Source organism: Drosophila grimshawi, unplaced genomic scaffold (assembly GCF_018153295.1).
Source record: "Drosophila grimshawi isolate 15287-2541.00 unplaced genomic scaffold, ASM1815329v1 contig_848, whole genome shotgun sequence".
NCBI classification, from domain to species: domain Eukaryota; kingdom Metazoa; phylum Arthropoda; class Insecta; order Diptera; family Drosophilidae; genus Drosophila; species Drosophila grimshawi.
In genome coordinates, this window is record NW_025063692.1 from 13,188,822 (window position 1) to 13,209,257 (window position 20,436).

The 20,436-nt window shown below is 37.9% G+C and overlaps 2 protein-coding genes across 3 annotated transcripts; one reads left to right on the forward strand and one right to left on the reverse strand.

Annotated features, from left to right (window-relative positions):
* Positions 1 to 11: 11 nt before the first annotated feature.
* Positions 12 to 5,207, reverse strand: LOC6565584 (transmembrane protein 68). The gene is made up of 4 exons (XM_001992663.2): positions 4,447 to 5,207; positions 4,189 to 4,327; positions 598 to 1,264; positions 12 to 530 (listed from the first exon to the last, which is right to left on the reverse strand). The coding sequence occupies exons 1-4, from the start codon at positions 4,490 to 4,492 to the stop codon at positions 387 to 389; spliced, it is 996 nt and encodes a 331-aa protein (XP_001992699.1). The 5' UTR covers positions 4,493 to 5,207; the 3' UTR covers positions 12 to 386.
* Positions 5,208 to 5,889: 682 nt separating this feature from the next.
* Positions 5,890 to 7,919, forward strand: LOC6565585. Of its 2 annotated transcripts, none has more exons than XM_001992664.3 (4): positions 5,890 to 6,134; positions 6,264 to 6,902; positions 6,990 to 7,285; positions 7,401 to 7,919. In XM_001992664.3, exons 2-4 carry the CDS (start codon positions 6,325 to 6,327, stop codon positions 7,538 to 7,540), a joined length of 1,014 nt encoding a protein of 337 aa, XP_001992700.1. In that variant the 5' UTR covers positions 5,890 to 6,134; positions 6,264 to 6,324; the 3' UTR covers positions 7,541 to 7,919. The 2 variants fall into 2 exon arrangements, with proteins under 2 accessions (XP_001992700.1, XP_032594505.1); XM_032738614.2 differs by having other exon boundaries at positions 5,949 to 6,026; positions 7,401 to 7,906.
* The last annotated feature ends 12,517 nt before the right edge of the window (positions 7,920 to 20,436 follow it).

The window sequence follows — 20,436 nt, forward strand, 5'->3', positions numbered from 1 at the left end:
TCCAAAAGATGTTACGAGCTATACAAGGCGGTTTATTGCACTAGTTGTCACTGTTGTCACTTAAACGAACGAATTGGATACACTCACGTTACAACTAGACGGAGGACGTAGACGTAGTGTAGTAGTAGTATTAGTAGTAATAGTTACGACATTAATTTAGACATTACATAATATTAATTATAATGAAGTACACATGGAACGAAGTCTTATGGCATACAATCGATGATCGATCGATGATCATGTTCAATGTTCAATGCCCACGGATTTGATATTTGCTTTAGTTATTAGTCCAATTAACACAGTTCTTCTTATTATCAAATTCCAGAGATGTTTTTTTTTATTTATTGGTAATATGCCTGCCTGCTTGCCAGCCTGGCTGCAGCGCCTCAGTCCGCTTTATCCTTGACGGGGCTGCAAACTGAATTCTTGCGATGACGTTTAAATGCTGGCAGGCGATCCAATAGCGCCAAAAGTATGCTACCAGGCAGACGCTGATGCCGATTAATAAGATCCTCAATGGCGGTGGCCACCTACACAAATACAAACATAATTAATATGAATCGAAAAAGGCAAAAAAAGAGAGAGAGAGGAGCTCACCTTAACTTGCAGCTCTTGCGGCGTCAAGTTCTCATCATAGGGTATGGGCTTGCCCAGATATGTGCGAAACTTGACCGGAAATCCGCCGTAAATGGGATAGACGGGTATGCGCAGTTTGTTATACAAACGCATGAAGAACGTGCGAAAGATGCCCACCTGGCGAAAGCCTTCGCGCAAATTCTGTGTAAAGCATGGTATTATCGCCACCTTGGCCTCCTGGGCCACTTTGGCGAAACCGACACGATTGCGCCACAACAGCTCATAATAATGATCACCGAACTGTGCCTCATAGACGCCACCCGGTGAGATGGCCAACAGATTGCCATCGCGCAATATGCTCACACACGACTGCACCGTGCCGGGACTGACATGGAACGCCTCGGAAATGGTGCCCCAGCCAGGCAGCTTGAACAGAAATCGATCGCCAATCGTGTAGATGAGACGCTCGCGCTGCAGCAACATCCGTGAATTTAGATAGTACATATCAATGGGTATCGCCCCATGGTAGTAGACAATCAGCGCTGGTCCCTCCTGCGGCACATTCTCCAGACCGATCACCTCATATCCATGATAAATGCGCGCGTGTGCATCCCAAATTGCAGCCACAATCTTGCGGCCGACGCGCCAAAAGTTTCGATCCGTTTGCACCGCTCGCATAATAACCTGCCTGCAAATTCCACAGATACAGATGGAGAGTGAGAAAGATAGAGGGAGAGAGAGCGAGAGAGAGACAGGGATAGAGAGATGATTTGATATTATCAATGTGGTTTCTAATTGAACACGGATTATTGTTATTGTTTCATAGGAAATGCATGAAAATCCCAAATTTGACAGGTTTGTGGGGAAAGTCACTCAACTACAATTGCGAGATTCAAATTATAATTCGAAAAAAAAAACACATTAAAAAAAAAACAAATAAATAAAAATTAAACACATCAACAATTTAGACTATTTGAAGCACACCGAAGATCTAATCCAATCAATCTAATTTTCACTACTGACCGATTGTTCCTATGAAAGCTATGTGAAACAATAGTCCGATGTTGATCATTTCCTTTTCGAATGTGAAAAGCATATTTAGTAATATTTGTCTGGATAAATCGGTAAGTAAATAGTTTTGTGCCTGTGTCAGCTATATATGATATAGTAAGCCGGTCGTTTAGGGCTCTGATATATGTACTAGCTATCGGCAAAGATAGTTGCTGCAACTAATATCAAATAAGAATTAATAATGCAAATGGTTTACAGAGTATTTTGTTGTTGTTGTTATTTTTAGCTGTTATATTTATCGGTTTTTGTGTTGAAATTGATAAGATGTGGAGAAAATGAAGCCCTTTGCGGATTAAGATTGGCTGCGTAGGATTAATACGGTTAACAAGGTTATCAGCAGTTGGCATGTGTACATATTGGCGTGTACATGGGTGTAGATAGAAACATAGCATGCAGTTAATATCAATGGAATTTTGTTTTTGCACTGCGATTGGCGCTAATTAATTGCTAAATTGATAATTATGTTTAAATTTAGTTTTCTTTTTCTTTTGTTTTTTCTTTGCAGCATTAGCATCATCATTTGTGGCGGATCGGCTCAGGTGTTATCAGCATTAATATGGGCTACGGAGCTCCGTTCGCAATATCAAAATCTCAATAAATCAATGGACTACAATTTGAACAAAATATTAATAAATGCATATGTATATGTATATGTACATAGAAGTATATATATAAATATATATATATATATATATACTTATGTAGTTCTCATATGCGTACATTGTGACGATGGCCAGCCCAGCCGCACCTGTTCATTGTCGACCCCCAAAGCTGCCAATATTTTATTGTTGTTGTTGTTGTTGTTGCATGGCAGGTCGCTGATAAGCAGGGCAAACAAACTGTTGTGTGATGCCACATTAACGAACGACCGCAATGGACTGGTCTCGAGTGGGCGTGGCATTTATATTGGCCCCCCATTGGCCAACACAACACAATAAAAGCAAAGAGCAACAACATAATAATATGCGTTAAATAGCAGTTTTCATGAAATCAACAAAAAAATTTCAATAAAGCCACAATTGAGAAAAATGGCAGCTAGCTGAGATTTGTGTAGTTCTCAGCGGTTCATTAAAGTTGTTGACCCTTTATTAAGGTAAATACGAGTTTGTTTTAAAGGGAAAACTTGCAATAAAACCTAGAATGTGTTTAACAACTAACTTCTGGGCAGATCATCGTCTTATTTCTCTCTCTTTGGCTGAAATCGGACTTGAATGCATATAGTTGTTTTTTTTATTATCATAAATATATAGCTAACATATATTTGAAAAGCATTTTGTATTTGTGTATTCATTAATACATATGTGGGAAATGGAACTAATATCATAAGCTAAAGCTTTGTTATCACACAAACAGCAACAAAGGAAACAACAACAGCTTCTACAATAATAATGACGATGATAATGTCGTGTCTTGTTCTGATTTGTGCACTTATATTTGATATTCGCATGACGCACTGATGGAGAATGCGTTCGTTTTCAGTTTAAGTACTTGCTGTTCGATATATAGATAATAACTAGCTGTGTGTGACTCATTAATGATATGTTCTATCCACTATCAATATTTGCTTCAAGGCCTCGGCTAATATCTAGTTAATTAGCAATTTTTAGAACCGGTTTAAGCGTTCTCACAATGTAAAAAGTGGCACCCTTGAAGAACTGTAGAATTGTATACATTGTATAATATACTCAACTTAAATAATAAATGCTAAGTCATCTTCAAGTACTCGCTTAAATGTCCCAGCACCAGAACCAGCCCCCAGTGCCACAGCACCAGACTCAAGGGGGGAAAAGGTTCAAGTGTGTGTGCAAATGTGCTCGAGTGCCGTTTTTTTTATTGCTTATTTGTATACCCTACACGCTTTCGAAAATGTGTGTACATATAGGAAGATAGGTAAGATATATACATATAGCATATAGCCACTTAAGAGACCACCATGAGCAAAGCCCTATAAATTAGCTGAGTAAAGCTGATAAAACCTTCACTGAGGAAATCCTTTATTTTTATTATATATAAAAATCATCAAAAATAGGACTACTATGACATATAGCTTTCAAAGTAACGATCGGTTGAAAATGATATATTTTATATATAGGATATATAATCATCGGTGTGAATTAGATAGACATTTTTGAAGAAACGAATTTTATACAATTTTTTTTTGTTGAAACATAGAGTATTTTCTAGTCGCACAGTCTCGCGATAAGCACTCTAATAAACATAAAAATTTTGATAGGGCTACAGGGTATCGACAAGTCGGTCTATTCATAAAAAGCCATGGTATTAGTAAGTACTTTTTTTGTTGATTTGTTTTTTGTTTTTGCTTGCTTTTTTTGTTTTGCAGAATTTGTTGCCAAAGCGGTAAATTCGTGCGAGAGTTCAATGGCAGAAATGCAAGCGCAGCACATATTATATATAAATATATATAGACACATATATATATATATATATATAAATATATATGCATATGTATTTCGATATTTGCATTTGTTGGCGTAAGCAGTTTTGCTTCTTTTATTCTTCTGTTTTTGTGGTCTCGCTTACCTGTGCAGCTTGTAGATGAAGAGAACCAAAAATGATATGTAGATGAGAGCGACGAAGACGAGCGGCAGGAGGAATGTGACAATCAGTGGCGTTAGAAAGCGATAAAGCCAGAGCGAATAGTCCAGATCGATGTAAGTGGCTATGTGTTAAACATCAATAAAAACAATATATATATACACACACCAATACATAGATAGATAATGCATGTAAGTATCTAATGATTGCTGATAATAATAATATGAGCTACTAAACACTTACACAACATTGTTTGCGGATTTTTGATGAAATTGGCCAGAAAATCCATTTTGAGGTAACTTTTGGTGTTGTTGTTGTTGCTGCTGGTGCTTGCTGTTTCTTATGGCTAAGGTTTCATGAATAAGGCGGCGTTCTCTATGTCTTTATTGTTGTTGTTGTTGCTTGTTGGTTGTTGCTTGTTGATTGCTGTTTGCTGTAGGCGAACGTTTGCTTGGCGTTGCAAATGTGTTGGCCTAATTTCCACTGGCAGCTTACTTTCTTTATTTGTCTAAAATTTTGAGTCAGAAGTTCTCTCACCGGGTTCGATGTCTTTGTGTGTGTCGTCGCCGTCGTCGCTTCTTGTTTTGTTTTGATTTTTGAATGTTTGTTCTTTACGATGGTCTTCTTCTTGTTTTTGTTATTTCGGCCTTTGTGTTGATTTATACGCTGGCAACTCATTACTGCTGCTCCAATGGCGTCAGGTGAATGTTAGAGGGAGGTTGCTGATGGTAGTGCTGGTGGTGTGGGGCACACTCGCTAGGGCTCGTTAGGCACTTACATTAAACCATTTATTTTAATTATTGTTTCATTGTTATTATTGTTGCTTTTGATATTCACGTTGTTATTGTTATTGTTGCTGCTGTTAATGTTAACGTTGATGTGCATTGGCGTTCGATGTGCTGCTCGTCCGTCCGCTTGCTGTGTTGACAACTGGGGCCGAGCAGCGTCTACCACATTGTGTTTGGGGTAAAGCCGTATTTTTTGCTAGCTACTCTTTCTGTTAATAATATTAGCCGCTGCGCTCTTATATATTGCACGAGAGTTATTTGTTTTCATTGTGGTGGTGGGGGCTCAAAATATCGAATGCGATCTATCGATATGACGACCAGCTGGCAATCATCGCATTTCAAAACAATACCGATCACAAATTGCGATATCAAACAAAACATGTTGCCCAATCTTCCATAGTGTTGGTGTTTGATTCTCACATTTTAGAATTTTACAAGTGCGCACACAAAGCAAGGCAAGGGCACGAACTGGAGCAAGGGTAAGTCAGCTGCATCGAATTCGGACCAAATAAAACATTGCTTGAAAGCAAAGTTTCGTTTCGAGGGTTGAAATTTTAACATGCATTTCTTGGATTTTGAAAATAGAGTGCATCACAAATCGTGGTTATCTCGCCATTTAAATATATTCATATATTTGAATTGACTATTTCACTTTAACGGAAAGATTCTTATCGAACCATCGAATTGAATCGACTCTCATTGCGAAGTGTTATCGAAGATATACTCACTCACTTAGTACTCATTTGGTAAGGTTTACCAAGTCAAAAATGATTTATGATTTAATATTTAGGAAAGGATAGCAGCTTTCATAGTCAAGCGAACAAAAATGAAAAATTAAATTGTCATATTCTTGTGTCAGTATATATTTAGAATTATTTTTGGTATTTTTTCGATAGCCAGTGCGCGGTAACACTGCATATTTTGTTGCATTGCTGCTGCCTTTTAACGTTTTAGTCTATTTTTATGTAAATCAAAAGTGCAGAGGACCCAAGCGTATAAATGTGCACGCGACAGTTAAATAAATAACTAAGTAGAGTGCGTCACACAGACATACCGAACTCCGTGCTGGATCACACACACACACACACACACACACACACACTTAACAAACACAAACACACACAGAGAGAGTCGCCGGAAGAGGTTCGTCGTCGCATGTCGTGTTCCATTGTCTGTCTGTCTCTCTGTCTGCTTGTCATTGCAGCGATGAGAAACAAGAACAATAACAATAACAATATGCTTACAACGCATTTCACATTTTCGGCTTTACAGATTGGACTTGAATTCTTGAGAGCGATATAGAAATAGAAATAGATACGAAGCATTTGTAGCGATGGACGTTGAGGAGAACTACGAGTCACAAAGCACAACAGAGGCGACTCCAACGCAGCAGGGACCGCAACTGCAGCTGCATCACCCACAGCCACAGACGCAGCAGCAGCAGCAGCATATGCAACAACTGTTGCAAGACAGTATGCAATGCGAACCGTTATTTGGGACAACAACAAATACGACAACAACCACAAATCCAATGATGGACACGAGCAACATTGCGATACCGTTGCCAGCGCCGCCAGGAATGTCCCTCGTTCTGTCCACAGCAGCCGGCGTGCCAGCTGTATCTGCAGTCTCAGCGCTACTTGCACCCGCAGCCGCATCAGCAACTGCAAGCACACCTATATCTATATATACATCCACATCAACATCATCACAAGGGGCGCAAATTAAGGGGCTTGGTGGATTGGGGCCGGCCCTTCCAACAAATGACTATGATATTGACGCTCTGCTGCTGCAGCAGTTCAGTTGCATGGGCACCACAGATCACGAGGATCTAATCAGTCAGTTCCAGAGCCTCATGAACAATCAAATGAATCGCGAGTCTGCTCGCTTCTACTTGGAAATGAGCAACTGGTAAGCGACAATCGAATCGATTCATCATCACTTCTTTGACCATGACATTGTTATAACTGTTGAATGAATTCGCATTTTGTGTTGCAGGAACTTGCAAACTGCCGTCGGTTGCTATTTGGACTTTTGCAGTCTGCAGTCGTTGCCCTCAATGAAGATTGTCCAGGGGCAGCACGTGAATGCGCAGCAGCAGGCGTTTCAATTACAAAATGATGGCACAGAACGCTGGCCCAATGGCTGCTATTTAACATCGCCAATTCAGACGCAACGGATCAGTGCGCCGTCCTTGCGTCCGGGTGAAACATGTGATATATTAGCTGATCTGATACCCACACAGCCGGCGATTATGTGGCGCCTGTGCACGCCCAACGGTTGGTACTTTGGCGGTGAGTGCTTCGGGGCTGGCTAAAAGTCATAATTAATAACTCACAAAAAATCCACAACATAATTGTGTCTCTGTCTCTTTCTATCTCTAAATCTATATATCTCTTTTTGTTTTAGATACTATCTGGATGATACCGCCAGGCACGCAGGCCAGCCAGGATGAGCTGCAGCAGCGCATGGTGCAATTGATCACCTCGGACGCGAAGCCAGAAGTTTATCCACAGATCAAAATAGTGATAACAGCGCATACACAATAAGGAAGCGCCCACAATTTCATTTGAATGTTCGCGTTGCGCTGCAATTCACATCGAATTGTTCATCGTTATTTCAATTTCAAAATTGTTTAAACATACTATAATTGCGGCTAGTTTTAATTCGGCCTCAGATTCGAATCCCAAACAAAAAAACACAAAAACAAGAAAAACAACTTTTTTTTAACTTTTATCGAAGCATTTGCAATTCGATTAGCATACAAACGAAATTAAATTCCCCGACGTATTTTATTTTTCCCTGAATTTATGAGCGCGAAATGGTTCTATGATGGTTTTTTTTTCTTCCTTTTTGTCAAACCAATCTTGTGACAAATGTAGATTTAAGTGTTTTATTGAGCGAAAGAAAGAGAAAGGAAAAAGAAAATTGTGGTTATTATTGTTTGTTTATTTAAGAATCGGATGTCCAACTGGGACTTATGGTCTTATTAATGAGAGATCACTTAACTGGGAATCCGAACTATCTTTATTTAACTGTTAGCATTTTGGCCATATTTTGAAGTTGGCCTCGCATACGTTAGCAAATCTCGTGCAAATATCTGGCAGTCTGTTGTTGCGAGTCACATGTAAACAGCTACCAGTTGCCCTTGCCAGAGCCTAAGCGGACATCTCGGGAAACATCTCATCGAATAAGTTTTAATGGCAATATGCTAACCCAGACGTCGACGTGTGACTGTGCGCATCACAAAATAAACATTTTTAGAGTTTTTCAGCTAAAAATTGTGGCCAAATGCATATAAATATATGTATGTATAGATGTACATATGCCAATTATATTCTATTTTTTCGTATTATGTATATATAATCTGTTATGTTTATATTTATACATATTCATATTGATATTTTCCCTTCACAGTGCTACAAAACTAAGCTTTTTATTTAAGACACTAATGAATAATCAGTTTCATAAAAGGTTATAAGATGTTATTAACAATATAACATTAACTATTTTAAATTAGATATTCATTTAGTTAATTTAATTTAACTTAATATTCCTTTTTATCACATTCATGAATTTTCCTTAAGGATTGATTTAAGTTTAATTTTTCTTAATTTTGCGAAAGTTGGTCTCAGATAATGACTTTCAGAATTTAGAGTCATGTGTCTGAAGTTGACAATGTTGTTAGTAGTTGTGTGGATATAGTAAATCTTAGTTAGTTGGAGAGATAAGTGTGTTCTTTGGTATACAAAAGTCTGAGTAAGAAAGACGGCGTTTAGAATTTCATCAGGTCTATAAAATCGAAATCAGCTAATTTTAAACAGGCGCATGATGCTTGACGGTATAACGCGCTATATTATTGAAGCAAATCTTTGTTTTTTTTTTCTACTGATGCCCATCATAATTTATAAACACTTCTACCCCATACTAAAGAGTGGGAATAAAGCACGTCGCGATTCACAACAAGAAGAGGCTTCTCTGCGAGAATCATCGCCTTGCCTAGAAGTGAATTCAACTGATTGGGAGTCTCTACGCAATCCATTGCCGCATCCATTGACTCATCATTTTAATTGGCGCATGATTTTTCAAGACTTTTCTAGACTTGCATTCAGAGTGCAATCGCAGCTATAAGTTGCTGACTCGTTTCAAGCGAAAATATAGTAACGAATTTTGAGTGACCAGGTTGTGTAAACACCGATGCCAGTGCTGCCCCACTGGAAATTAAATACACATGAGTCGCTCGGCAATAAATATATAAATCATATGGGAGCACCGCCAGCGTTTGTAAGCCGATCTTTGTTCGTCTCAATAGTATATGCAAAAGATAGTTTTGTAGCATTGGGGTATGGTTCGAGGCCTATCGATTGTTGTTGTAGTATTTTTGATCTGGTGGCAGCTTTGTGTTGAGGTCTTAAGGGACCGCAGAGAATGAGGAATCACAATTATAGAGACAAGACTAGCAATAGCATGCTGGCAAGGTACTTATATCTATTCCTACTCTTAAACTGATTGGGAAGGCTTCTTATAATATCGCCCGATATTGGTATTGGATATGGATTGGGTTGGGGAACGGGAACAGACAGAATTACGATGCCAACTCTCCCTTTCCTAAGCGAATCTTATTTTTGCACAGTTTTAACCAATTCACGAATTTGATTTTCTTCAATTAATCTTAGAGCGTAAGCAATAGCGAACATTGTTAATATTACAATTAAAAGAATTGTTCCATAATCCGCTGCAAAATGCGGAATGAATTGATTGTTTTTGATGCAGTTAATATAACTATGCTCTCCTTCAAATATTTTATGTTCTTGAGTAGTACAGTCACTAAACTTGATTGGATAGTTTTCCCTATATCTATGTCTTGGCTCATTTGCCAGTGTATACAGATTCACATTCATAATAAAGGCTTAGATTATAAGAGGCATTGTTTAATTAATGTTTATATATATTCTGTAATTGGTAGATTGGTTAATATATTTTTACATAATACTAGTTTTCGATTATATAGTTCATCCTAAGAATATGCTTTACAATTTTAGAGTCTTTCAACCTCAAATTTTGCAGCCTGAAAATATGTTTTTCTTGTTGCTAATTTTTGTGCGTGCAGAAAATTGCATCTTTTGATTAATGAGAAATCTTTATTCATCATTGAAGATGTGGGGATTGGGGGGTTTTACAATGCAAACCAAAATATAACACTGACTGAATGTATGAACCTAACATTAATGAATTGACTTGTGATGCTGATTTGTAATTTATGTCCATTATATATATATATATATTCGCAGTTGAAGTTTACTTCAAATTTAAATAGGATATTTTTTCGTTGAGTAATCTCGCTTAGAGCATTCTTACTTGTTTCAACTTATGACATTTTATCGTACAGATATTGATGGAAATACAAAAACATGCATTTCATTGAGATTCCATTTGAAATTACACACACATGAGAGGCAGATGTTGTGTGTGTGTGTGTGTGTGGGTTTGTGTGATGGTGTCTATCGTATCTAATATGAATAACTGTATGCATTTTAATTTGATCACGTTATGTAATCAGATTACAAGTATCGTTACTTATGTTGACTGCCCCACTCGGCACTCATTTTTGCATGAAAAATTATAATTGAGTCAAAAATGCAAAGCACACAAGTGCGTCAGACTTACCATTTGTATATATATATATATATATATATATATATATGTATGTGTGTATGTGTGTGTGTGTGTGTGTGTGTCTGTGTTAGCTCGTGCGTTGTGCACGGAAATGAAATGCATTGAAACGGAAAAGAAATTATAATCCTGTAGTCTTTCGCAACAACATTGCTATTTTTGCTGCCTTTTGACTTGAATTACAAATGGCGCACACGCCTGAGGGATTCCTACTGCTACACTGCAACGGTGTGTGCAGGAGGGAAGGGGAGGGGAAAGGTGTGAGGGGCGTGCCACTGATGTCATATCAACAATCAAATCAAAAGGCGTCAAAGCGTAAGTCCTATATCATAATGCATGCCATCTCATTTACACCCACACAGCAACAAGCAAATGATTCGTAGCATACTCATAAGAACGGCGACGCCATTTCCTTTTCGCCCCCCTCACACACACACATACAGAAACACACACATACACTCATCATGAACTCTGCCCCAATGACAACAAGGCGATGGCAAACGTTTCATGTAACAACGTGCTGGAAAATTGCATTTGCCTATTCAACAACAACCAATAACAACAATATTCTTGCCATCTCGGTTGCTTTAAAATTCAGATTATGATTTGATTTCGCAGCAACAGTCATCTTTGCCCTTTTCCACCCCTTGCCATGCGACACTGTTCTGCAGTCATCAAATTCCTTAGTTTGCTTGGGGGCCTGGCGCCGGTTGCCTGGCACGGGCCTATTTGTTATTCATAGATTGGGAATTACAAGCAGCCATTGGCAATTGTCGACATATTTTACACGCACATATATCCACCCACCACCCACCACCCCCATCCCCATTCCCGTCCGCACACACACACACACACACATGCAGTCATTCTGCAATAGGCGCGTGTTGATGGCAACTTGTTACATCCTTGAGTGGAAAATTGTGAGGAGACTGGGAGAGAGGAAGAATGGTAGATAAAATGGGCAACAGAAAAATACTACTCCAAAAAAAGCTTATTCTGTGCAATTTAGAAAATAATTGAAATAAATGATAAATTATATCCATACATGTATTATGACGCATCCTAATGTAGAAATAGTGATCGTAGAAAATATTGCTCATGTCAGTTGAATAAACGTTCACAAGAATCCAATCACAATCACAGGTTAAAGACAATATTTCGAAAATCTTATACCACATTTATGATCGATTGATGTTACTGTAATTGTTGATTTCAGGAAGATGGCTCATCTTTTTAGCACAACTCCAATACAATCTTAACCGTTTTTCCATCAAGCAAGATCATATAAATCTCGTGATGAACACTGAAAGACTTGTGCATTTGAAATCTGACTTAGCTGTTTCTGTCACATTCACTTGCAATAATAGAGCCCAACTTAAAATTAAAGATTGGTCAATTAGATTTGATTTAGAGTCTCATTTTTGACAAGCCAATTTATAAATAGCATTTAAATTGGGCAGTAGGCAAACCTACTCTACTCAAACGCAGTTGAGGGAGCAAATTTCATTACTATTTTCTGAATTTCTGAAAGAAATTGTTTCTATAAATAAGAGTATGCCTTTTTTACGTTATAAAATATTTTCTGTATAAAATAAACATATTTTTTAAATAAAATCTAGAAAAATCTTGTTATTTATCAGGACGATTTTTTAAATATCAGAATGATTTTATTTCTGAGCCCATATAGCTGGGATATTTGCGTTTTATCTGACATTATTTTATTTGGCTTTTGCAATAAAGTTTCGAAAAATCTTTCTGTTGGATTTTTTTGGGTGCAACATTGAAAACAATATTTTTCACAGCAAATTCAAAACAATGTTATAAAATGTTTATTGGTTTTGAGAGAGCTATGAAGCACAAAGGCAAATTCAGTTGTTTTGTAAATTGCTTGTTTTTGTTTTTCATTTATTCATTTGAAAGCATTATCAAGTATCGAAATGAAACCGAAAAACTTTCGATAAATGCAGTCACTGCACGAAATGTTGAAACTAAACAAAGCAGCAGCTGAATAAATAAGCATATTTTTGCAATTAAACTAAAAACTAGCAGAAATAAAGATAACTCACAGATGTCAATACTAGATTCGAACTTCTATCTATTTTTTGCTAAACTTTTTTAAATGCAATTTATGGTAGCTTATAGTCTCTTCACAAAATGAAAATATAAAAAATATGCAAAATAGGAAAATAGAAGAAGAAAAAAATTAGTCGCCAGTGGTCTGCGTAGATATTATTTATTGTGTACAATAATTTATTCAGAAAAATGTACTATTATATAAAGTGCACCAACTGCTTCAAATCAAGTTCTCTAGTTGTGTGAATGGTGTCATAATCTTTTATATTTATTTTGTCTGATTTTATTGATGTTACTTATGAGCTTTGATGAAAAATTTGTAATTGTGGGTTGGGTTGATCAATATGTACATATATATTTAAGTGTCCACAGTGTTTTGACAATTCACATTTGTAGATTGCATTTGGGATTTTATTTTGCGTTAAAGAACTTAGACACAACTGTGTCGGACAATGGACTCCTCCACTTTGGACGCTGATCTTTGGACATCTGGACATGGTTAGTAGTCTGGGACGAGTTCGGTCAGTCTGCTCCGTCCGAGGCACATTAAATGCATGAAACAATGGCAGACAGTTTGACGCTGTTGGGCAGCAGTTGGGCAACTTGGCAAACTTGGCAAAGTTACCAAGTTGTCCGGCTGTCCAGTTTGGTGGTCGATTTTTATGAGCGCCGTCGTTGACAGCTTAAAAGTCTTTTAGCATGAAAAATATTGTCGAATGGAGGCTTTTGTTGGTGCTGTTGTTGTTGCTGGTGTTGTTGCTATTGTTGTTGCTGGTGCCGTGTTGCTGTTAAGCAAAAACTTTGACTTTTGATGTGTTCTTGCGATAAGATTTTGAGCGAGTGCTGCGATTTATGCAGCAGCTTGTTTTGTGGCAAGAGGAGAGTTGCACTTTTAACTTATCTGTTGCATGTGACAATCAACTCATTTTAGTGGGTGGCATGTGAAGGGGTGGACTGTGTGTGTCTCTGCGTGTGTGTGCCTATGTGGTCTTGTGTGTGTGTGTGTGTGTGTGTCTCCTTTAGATTGGTGCTTAGTTGCGTTGTTGTCGTTGTCATTTGGACATAATTAGCGCTGCTTGACGCGTTTTATGCGCATTTAAAGTGCAGTTCTCGAAACTCGACTCCAGTTGTAAATTAATATCACAAATTGTGCAGCGAATGTGGCAATTGCGGCGGTTTAGTGTGGCGATAAATATAAACTCAATTAATTTCATATAAATTCGCCTTATCTCACCGATAGAGAGCAAGCTGGATGGGCAGAGGGGAAGGGGATACAGTCTACTCTTAAAAGAAAATATATTGAAATATTAGCTCATATGCATTAGTAATAACATAAATATATATATAACGGTGTATATATTTATAAATATAAATAAGATACCAACAGCTTAAAGACATGCCTTTCATTATTATTATATACTTACTTATTTATATACTTACATAATTACTTTTTTTAAATTTGAATGTGCAAAACAGAAACCTATTTTTCAATCGATTTAATATGTTTAATAGCTAGTTTTAGTAAGCTTAAAATTGAAAATTACTTAAAAAACAAGATACAAAACTTTCTTTACAGTGTTTTATAATAAAAGTATCTAGGCAGACGGCAGTATTAAAAGTCCTTTAGCGAAGCAGCCCATTCCGGCAACTTTTTGCTGGACCTTCGTTTCGAGCTCATCACTGAAGTATACCAAGTCTCTTCCTAATTTGCATTTGTTGTCGCCTTTTAGACATACATGATTTTGTACTTTTATTTTATGCCATATTTAAATTGATTTAATTTGATTTCTATTTGTTTGCTTGTCGCATCATTCGGTTCAGTTTTTATGCATCCCATATATCTATCTATCTGTATCTATCGGGTCTTTTACACATCACATCACATATGTATGTACATACATAGAAATAAGGCCCAAAATTAGCATAAAACTTGGCACATTTATCGTCTTCAACTCAGCGCCTGTTACTCTTCCTATTGTTATTGTTGTTGCTGTCATTGGTCTCGGCCCATTTGGCTGATAGAGGAGACCAGTGACAGCAGAAAGCCACAAGAAATGAACAACTTTGAGTGTGTTTGTGTTTGTGTTCGTGTGTGCTTTGGCTTTTGTTATTGCTGTTAAAGTTTGTATGATTTTGTCTTGGTCTTTGTTGGTCGCTCTTTGTTTTGTCATCGTGATATATAACTAGCGATAAGATATAGTCGAATCGCTTCCAACGCACACGCATAAATAAATTCACCAAATTTGTAAAGAAATGAAAAACGTTTGAATTTGAATTCGGACTCAATGTAGGAATTGATGTTGTTTTGTAACATACGTTTTATGGCATCCACTTAGTAAATCGGTTGGTCAATTGTTTACAATAATTTTGCACTTAAATTTTAAACGTTTTGCTTGCTTTCCATAATATGTCATTAATTAGCATAGATGCATATTTTAATCGCATTTCTGTCAGGTCAGCAGGTCGACTAATACAATCTCTGATTACAATATATGACAAGTGCTAAAAATCTTAAGAACAACATTTCCCATTAATAATTATTACATATGCATTGCGATATATTCGATCTTTTGTGCCCCTTCTGAGAATTTAGTTCTTCCATCAACCCCAATTCTTGGATAAAATCAAAAATCACTGTCGGTGTCTCGTGGGCTCGTATATTTGCGGAACTTTTAACAATCAAAACACAAACAAAACAAAAAAAATTCCTTGAAATTTCGAAAATCGCACATACTTTTTTTTTGTAATCTTCAGAAAAATGTACCGTGGAATTAAGGACAGGAAAGCCCTGATTTTTAGAAAGACACTTTCCGTTTTTGAAATAGACTTTTAGAATAATAAGCTGAGTTACCCATGGCGCCAAAAGTATGGAGAATTTTCAAAATTCACGACTATTTTCTTCTCCATCTTATTCTGACTAATTCAATCAATTGTGATTTCAGCTGTTTGTGTGAGTCCTGGTGTCTTTGCCCAGCTCGATTGCATCGTGTGGCTTCCTTTATTTGTTTAGTATTTTCAACTGCAATTTTTAAACTGCTTCAAGCAACGGCTTCCAATACTTTGATTTTTTTTTTCCACTTGCAAGACAAATTAATGCAAAAAAAGCCAAATTTCTTTTGCAAACAAGATTTTTTCAAGATACTCTTGTCGATGAATTGATTGATTCGATATACAGGCATACCAAATAAATATATATTTCGATTTCAAATTTGTAATGGATATAAAAAAAATGCAGAAGAAATCAAATTTTCGTTAAGGCATTAATAAATTTCATTAGATGAACGTTTTGATTCTAACGAGGGTCAAACGTCAATATTATTAAATATAAATATAATATGAGATTCGGCAACAACACGAACTCTAACAGCAACAACAACAGCATCAGCAACAGCATCAGCAACAACACCAACAACAACAATAACAATAATAATCGACGAATGCTGATGAAAAGAGCCGCGTACGCGGTTAAAAACGCAGTCGCGACATTGCGTGATAAACATTTGTGAATGGGTATCGGAATTGTGGAGAACCGGGGTCGGATGGACTGGGGCCGGGTCGTTGATATATATTTGTGGATGAGAAGAATGGCTTAGGGGGACGTTGCATAGAGTAAAACACTGTCCAAGACCCTGGCCGAAAATGAAATGACATGACGTGTTGTTATTAAGCCGAATCCGAATCCGAATCCAAAAACAGAAACAGAAATAGAAACAAAACCCAAAAGCCGAAATTGAAACAGAAAACAGGAAAACACAGAGCGCGATTTTTATGAATGAAATCACGTTCAGGGAGGGTTTCATTTGGTTTCGTTTGGTATGGTTTGGTTTGTTTTGTTTTCGATACGGCCACCTAGATCTGAAGCAGAGGCTGTGGGTGAATTTCGAAACTGGATAGCCACACCTTGACTTTGCAGGCGATGGCGTCGTCGGCGGCGGCATCAAGGCGATTAGCAAAAAGCGGTAAATGTTGTGTTAAACCTCAATTAAGCAACAGGGCCCCAAACCGAAGTCGAAAACAGGATGTTAACTTGGGCAATTTGAATTCGCTTTGACTGACGCCACACGCCAACCCAAAGTCTCCAAATTTACGGGCTCGGGGCTGCAGCAGCGTAGCAGCAGCAGCAGCGGCACAGATCGCCGCATTGCCGCTCGCGGCGTTGACAGAGCCTCTAAATGATCTTCAGCCTTGCTGGCAGCTCACGCAAAGCGGCAAAGTGGCAAAGCGGCATCAGCATCGGCGCCTATCAGGAGCAGGAGTCGCTGCCCAACCTTCGCCCCGCCCCGCCTTGCCTCTCCTCTCCTTGTCTCGCCTCGCCTCGCCTCTCATCTGCTGCTGCTCGCTCTGTCTGTTAAGTGCTTTTTAATTTGTTTGTGTTGGAGCGTTTCCCTTTGATTTCCTCTTCCTCTATCCCTTGCCCTTGCCCTTGCCCTTGCCCCTTACCCCATTCTCGATGGCCTCGCAGCATTGAGCTGGCTTTTATCGAGAATCAGGCGAGCTGAGTGCAGTTACGACACCTTCAAAGCCTATCCATGCCCATCCCACAGCCACTTAAGCGCATCCCCGAGGGGGTTATACCACCCTGCATCCTCCGCTCACCCCACGGCAAATTGTGGGTGGCTGTGCTGTGGAGTTGTTGGGTGGTTTTCATTTTCTCTGCGTCGTCTGAGTGTGGCAAAAACCTAATTAAAATAACTTGGTCAACAGTGTGAAAATTTACACGCAACTAACCAACCGAGCATCAATCCCTGCCTGCCATCATCACATTAATGGCCAGTTGTGCATTTCTGTAGCCGACTTTAATGAGTCGACGCAATCAGTGGCCAAACAGTCGCACATCCACCACCACCACCACCCGCACCCTCATGCCTTCGGCGCTCATGTGTCACTTTTAATGTCTTTTTAAATCATTTGAGCATGGTGCGAGTGTGAAAAATTTCTCACTTTTTTTTTGTTTTTAATTTTTAATGAACTACCATTGCGTCTGTGTTTTTTGTGTATTTGTCTCCTCGTTGTGGGCTGAGCAGTTATTAAGTGAGCAGCTCCAAAAGAAGATGAACTGTTTTGGATGTTGATGAGAGAGTCACACGACAAAATGGCGGCAGTGAAAGTTAAGCTTGGAATAAAAACAACAAGAAGAAACGCTTGCAAAGCGACGTATGTACATGTATACTATAACTATAACTATAAGTTATATTACATTTAATTTAATTCCAAATATTAAAGGCCACCAGCAAATAATATAATTATAATCAAGAAATTTTCTTTAATTTAAGATTGAACATTACTTTTTTGTATATGTTTGGCTTAAAATTACTAATGCAGTTTTGCGATTTTGCTTATAATCGATTTTAATTTAGTGGACTTTAAATAACTTATTTAATAATAATATCATTTTCTGATGTTTTTTAATGGATTTCAAATAATTCTCGAAGAGTTTACAGAATGTGCAACCTACTTGAACTAAAGTAAAATTGAACAATGAATCTTTTCGCTATATATTTTAAATCTATTCGGTAATTAATTCGATAATTCTTTTAACTTCGAAAGAATTATAATAGCCTCACTGTCTGATTTCGTAGACATCTTGTTCTTATTATTATATAATTTTATGTCAAATTGCTGGAATTATATATTATATTTGTAAGCTAAAAAAAGGACTGCCTCTATAGAATTGATGGATGATTTTTGTTTCTTGTTTGGTGACCTCTTTTTATAATTTATAAATGTGTTTTGCTGGCTCCATGTGAATTATCAATTGACATTGTAATACATATTTAAATTAATTTCTTTTATTTCAAAATTTTATTCAAAATGCAGAGTAATAAATGTCTCGAAGACGCGTAGCTCAACAACTCCACTCTGATACTTATTTTAAATTTATGATTAAGTACAAAGCAGCAGAGAGGTTTCTTGGACAAAGTTAAAAATTTCAAATAGCATCACAAAATTTGATATCAGAAAAAAATGTAATCCTTAATTTAAATTATAAATTTTACTTTATTTAAAGTTATTAGTGATGCTAGCTCGAACATTTTAGAACTATTGACACATAAATGTATGTCTTTTAATACCAAAATTTAAGCTTATATCAAATAGCAAAATGACCTAAAAAGTAATTAAAAAAGAAAACAAATTCATATTAAAAGAAAATACAATTTTTATTTTAAATGCAATACAACAAGGATAACTCAACAGACATTTCTGCACACATATACATATACATATACATATACATATAAAAATACGCATTTATATGCAAAGCAACAATAAATGTAATCCGCAACAGCAGCGTGAGCAGTAAAAACAACAACAACCACAACCACAACAACAATAGCAATTGTCAATTGCTGTCATTTGTAATGAAGCCATTTTTAAAAGTAACTACACACACTCACACACACACACAGAAAAACACATACAACAACTGCAGTTGCCTGAAGCGAAAACTCCATCATCAAAACAACAGCAGCAGCAGCAGCAGCAGCAATAACAACAACAGCAGCAACAAAATCAACAGCAACAGCAGCAGCAACAGCAGCAGCAGCAGCAGCAGTAGCAGCCTCCGCCCCGAGCGTCTGGCTCGGCACCAGTTAAGGGGGCTACCCACTGGGTAGGTGGAAACTCTACTCTCCCAGCTGGCTCCATCCTTTGCTACCATATTATGTAGCCAGAGTCATTCACTTGCACATTAGGCAGCAAATTGACATCGATACTAAGCAACTACTACAACTACAACTACAACTACAAACTACAAAATACAAATTACAACTACAACTACATACATACATACATGTGCATGTGTATGTGTTAATAGCGAGAGTGAGAGAGAATGGGAGGGGAATAGCATGCGAGCGAAAGAGAGAGAGCAAGAGAGAGGGCATCATTTAACTGCTGCCAATTTACTGTTTAAATGCCAAACAAAAAGTGTTAACAAGCGCAAAAATAACAAAAGACACCAACACACACACACACACAGACGCACACACGCACGGATAAAAGAGAGAGCCTGTCGTAAGAGTGTTAGAGCAGGCGCGCTATATGCTCACAAGTCTCTCAGTTGATGTGTGCTCCTGTGTGTGTGCGTGTGTGTGTGTGTCTGTTAACCAGTTTATTGGGGCGGAGCTTACAGATGCTGAATTGTACTTGCTTCTGCTGGTCACAATGGGGTTGCAGCATCCCAGCAACAGCAAGCTAAGTTTTGAGTGTTGGGTTCAGGCAGTTGCCATAAAAAGTTGCACATATAGTACATATATTTGATTGATATCCAGTTCTTATAGCAAACACATTGAGCGTGTGTAGCTTAAGTACAATTAGCAGCTAGCAGCAACAATAATGATTAACAACAGCGACCACATTCAAGTTGCCATAAACATTTTATGGCACATCAACTAACCGTTATGTGGACTGTCGCGTCGCGGCCATTGCCAAAGGTACTCAACTCACCACACTCGCACCACCATACCCAGCTGGGAGAGAGAGAAAGAGAGAGAGTGAGAGAGAGCGCTGGCGTTGATTGAAACCTAATGAATGTCAATTGCTGCCAATTACGACCAATAAATGTAGGCAATACTTGGCAACAACAACACAATAAGCGAAACTCACCACGACAGCGAGAGCAGAGCACGCGGCATGCGGATGTGTGTGCGTGTGTGAGCGGGACGACGACAGGTGCGCCGCTTAGCCCTCGACTGGTTTGTTT